Genomic DNA, 3,708 nt, shown 5'->3' with positions numbered 1-3,708 from the left:
GTTTTGGGTTTTGTGGCTTTTTTTTTTTTTTTTTTTTTTTTTTTCTTTTCCTTGTTTTTTGGTGTCGGCCGGGGGGTGCTCGCCTCGCCGCCCGCCCGCGGCCGGGCCGCGCCTGCCCGCAGCGGGGGGGCGGGTGGGGGTGCGTTTTGGGGTGGTTTTGAACTTTTTCGGGGGCGGGCGAGCGGGAGGAGGGGGGGCGGGCAGGCTGCCGCCGCGCCGCCGGCCCCGCGCCCATGACGATGCTGCTGGACGGAGCGCCGCAGTTCCCGGCGCTGGGGGTGGGCGGCTTCGCGGCGCCGCGCCACCACGAGATGCCGGGTCGCGACGCCGCCGGCGGCGGCATGGGGCTGGGCCCCTTCGGGGACTCCTCGCACGCCGCCGCCTTCAAGCTGAACGCGGCCCCGCACGACCTCGCCGCCGGGCAGAGCTCGGCGTTCACGCCGCAGGCGCCGGGCTACGCCAGCGCCCTGGGCCACCACCACCATCACCACCACCACGCCGGCCAGGTGCCCTCCTACGGCGGGGCCGCCGCCTTCAACTCCACCCGCGACTTTCTGTTCCGCAACCGCGGCTCCGGCATCGCGGACGCCGCCTCCGGCACGGCGCAGCACGGGCTGTTCGGCGGCTCCCCCGGCGGCTTGCACGGCCCCGGCGGCATCCCGGACACCCCGAGCTACCTGCTCTTCCCGGGGCTGCACGAGCAGAGCCCGAGCCACACGTCCCCGAACGGGCATGTGGACAACGGGCAGATGCACCTGGGGCTGCGCGGGGACCTCTTCGGGCGGCCGGATCCCTACCGGGCGGTCTCCAGCCCCCGCACGGACCCTTACGCCGGCGCCCAGTTCCACAACTACAACCACATGAATATGAATATGGGCATGAACGTGGCGGCCCACCACCATCACCACCACCACCACGGCCCCGGCGCTTTCTTTCGGTACATGCGCCAGCCCATCAAGCAAGAATTGTCCTGCAAGTGGCTCGACGAGAGCCAGCTCAGCCGGCCCAAGAAGAGCTGCGACAGGACTTTCAGCACCATGCACGAGCTGGTGACCCATGTCACCATGGAGCACGTCGGGGGGCCGGAGCAGAACAACCACATCTGCTACTGGGACGAGTGTCCGCGGGAAGGCAAGTCCTTCAAGGCGAAATACAAACTGGTGAACCACATTCGGGTGCACACTGGGGAAAAGCCCTTCCCCTGCCCCTTCCCGGGCTGCGGCAAGATCTTTGCCCGCTCCGAGAACCTCAAGATTCACAAGCGGACGCACACAGGTGAGGCCCGTGTCGGTGTGCTCCCGCACCGGGACGCGGGGCTCGGGGCTCGGGGGGTGCGGGCCGGGCCGGCGGCCGCGAGGTGCGCGGCGTTGCCTCCGCTCTCGACCTCCTGAGCGGAGGGAACCATAGAAATGCTAATGAAACCTCATTTTCGGTGACTTCCGCTCCTTTTTTATTTTTATTTGTAGGCCTGATTGGCGTCTCTCCTATTTAAATCGGCGATACTTTTGTCAAAGTATTTTTATTTGCAGCCCCGACTTTACTTCAGCCCTCCTGCATGGGTGGAGGGAAGAGCGGGGGAAGGCTGGAAGCAAACGTACTTTGGCTTATATCCTCGAGTAGGTCTTGTAAAGCTGTCCGAGCCGCTGAATTTATCTCGGGTCTTCTCCTTCCCCAAGCTCGCCCAGCCGCCTTCCCTGCTGGAGCCCAGCGTGGGCCTGGCGGGAGGTGAGTTAACAGTAATAAAGGGTGATCCAAATTTATCCGGCACGCAACAAATCTTGCTGTCCATCTTGCCCTTCTTCATTTGTTGTGGTGCTTGTGCATCCCTAAAGTGGGACGCGCAGATCAGATGCTGTCCTGGGAGGAGGCGGGCGGGGATGGAGAGGAGAACGGCCCTCCTTCACCCTCTCTAAATTTCACAGGTGAGAAGCCTTTCAAGTGCGAGTTTGAGGGCTGCGACAGGCGCTTCGCCAACAGCAGTGACAGGAAGAAACACATGCACGTCCACACCTCGGACAAGCCCTACATCTGCAAGGTGTGCGACAAATCCTACACCCACCCCAGCTCACTTAGGAAACACATGAAGGTAAATCACTCCGGTGCTCCGGCTCTTTTCTCCCTGGGCAGTGATGCTCCGTCGCTGGTGTGCTCAGGGTTCATTTTCCCGGAGCAGGGCAGGGCTGAGCTCCGTGCTCCCAGCTCGGCCCGAGCGGTGCCCGGTGTCCAGGCTGTGGCTGGAGCACAGCCCTTGGAAATGGCGTAGTTTGTGTTTGTGTGCCGCTGCTGTGAGCGCTGCCCGCTGTGCGAGCGCGGCTCGGTGTGGGAAGGCTGTGCAGCGCAGCTTGGCCTGTGCCTGCAGCCCCGAGCGCCCGGGGCCGCGGCAGCGTGTTCGGTGCTCGGGGCTCCGTGCTGGCCGGGCCGAGCCGAGCCGTGCCTGCCCGGGGCCGGGCTGAGTCCTGCCTGCAGCCCCGAGCGCCCGGGGCCGCGGCTGCGTGCTCGGGGCTCCGTGCTGGCCGGGCCGACCCGAGCCGTGCCTGCCCCGGGCCGGGCCGGGCCGTGCCTGCAGCCCTGAGTGTCCGGGGCCACGGCTGCGTGCTCGGGGCTCGGGGCTCGGTGCTCGGGCCTCCGTGCTGGCCGGGCCGTGCCTGTCCGTGCCTGCCCGGGCCGGGCCGGGCCGCTGCTGCTCGGTGACCCCCGGCACGAAGAGCAGCCCAGCCCGGCGTAGCGGCGTGCCGGAGCCCCGGGCCCGCTCCCATCTCTGCCTCTTGGTTTTAGGTGCACGAATCGCAGGGCTCGGACTCTTCCCCTGCAGCCAGCTCGGGGTACGAGTCCTCCACCCCCCCTGCGGTGGGCTCCGCCGGCACTAAGGACTCCACTAAAACGCCGCCGGCCGCCCTCCAGAGTAACCCCGGCCACAACCCTGGACTGCCCCCCAATTTTAATGAGTGGTATGTGTGAAGGCAGCTGCTGCCCGGCCACAGACTGGACCAAATGCATTGGGAACGAGGAAAAAAAAAAGGACAAACCAAGCCAACTGCATCTCGCTCCCACGGAAATGGAGTTTCCACACCGACGACCGCATAGGGCTACACCTCCTTAACTGCCAGGATCCAGAGGGGGGTCTTCTATTATTATATTATAATTATTACTTTTTTTTTTTTTTTTTTTTTTTTTTTTTTTTTTTTTTTTGCAAGCCCAGACGCTGGACTAGCCATGTCCTTTTCTCAGGATTAGATTTCTCTTTTTTGTTGTCTTTTTTTTTTTTTCAGTCACAGTCGTTTCTTTGATTTTTCCCCCCCTCCTTGCCTGAGTCTCTCGTTCTCCAATTCCCCACTTATTTTATTTTTCTTAATCTGTTTTGTTTTTCTTTCTTTCGGTGGGATGTTGACATGAGGATGAAAATTCTCCTTCGCCTTAGTGGTGATTGTTTAAACTTACAGTCTTAAACCGTGCCAAAGTCCTGTTATGTCTTGAACTTTCCTTTCTAGCTCTCCTGCTGCTTCTTTCTCTGCTCTTCTCTTTCTCTTTCTCTCTCCAAGCATTACACTTGTGAATGTATTCTCGTCTGATGGGGTCGGTCAGTATTTTTCAGGATGAGGATGTGGTGTTTATTCTGCCCTGATTGTGACGTTTAGTATAACGGTTGCCTTTTTGTAATAACTTTTTTTGTAAATACATACCCATGATGCCATATTTATCGTTCGTAAT

At 60.7% G+C, this 3,708-nt stretch overlaps 1 protein-coding gene across 1 annotated transcript; it reads left to right on the top strand.

The window, feature by feature from the left end:
* Positions 1-233: 233 nt before the first annotated feature.
* On the top strand, positions 234-2,958 carry ZIC3 (Zic family member 3). The gene is made up of 3 exons (XM_056491428.1): positions 234-1,275; positions 1,923-2,086; positions 2,776-2,958. Exons 1-3 carry the CDS (start codon positions 234-236, stop codon positions 2,956-2,958), a joined length of 1,389 nt encoding a protein of 462 aa, XP_056347403.1.
* Positions 2,959-3,708: the final 750 nt, after the last annotated feature.

The sequence above is a fragment of the Oenanthe melanoleuca genome, chromosome 4A, assembly GCF_029582105.1.
Source record: "Oenanthe melanoleuca isolate GR-GAL-2019-014 chromosome 4A, OMel1.0, whole genome shotgun sequence".
Taxonomy (NCBI): Eukaryota; Metazoa; Chordata; class Aves; order Passeriformes; family Muscicapidae; genus Oenanthe; species Oenanthe melanoleuca.
Note: the sequence above shows the minus strand (reverse complement) of the source record. Positions and strands in the feature narration are given on the sequence as shown.

Excerpts from the sequence above, each read along its gene's own strand:
- ZIC3 (XM_056491428.1), top strand. The coding sequence starts at position 234 with ATGACGATGCTGCTGGACGGAGCGCCGCAGTTCCCGGCGCTGGGGGTG. Across the intron at positions 1,276-1,922 it reads TCACAAGCGGACGCACACAG|GTGAGAAGCCTTTCAAGTGC; the intron begins GTGAGGCCCGTG and ends TAAATTTCACAG. Across the intron at positions 2,087-2,775 it reads CACTTAGGAAACACATGAAG|GTGCACGAATCGCAGGGCTC; the intron begins GTAAATCACTCC and ends TCTTGGTTTTAG.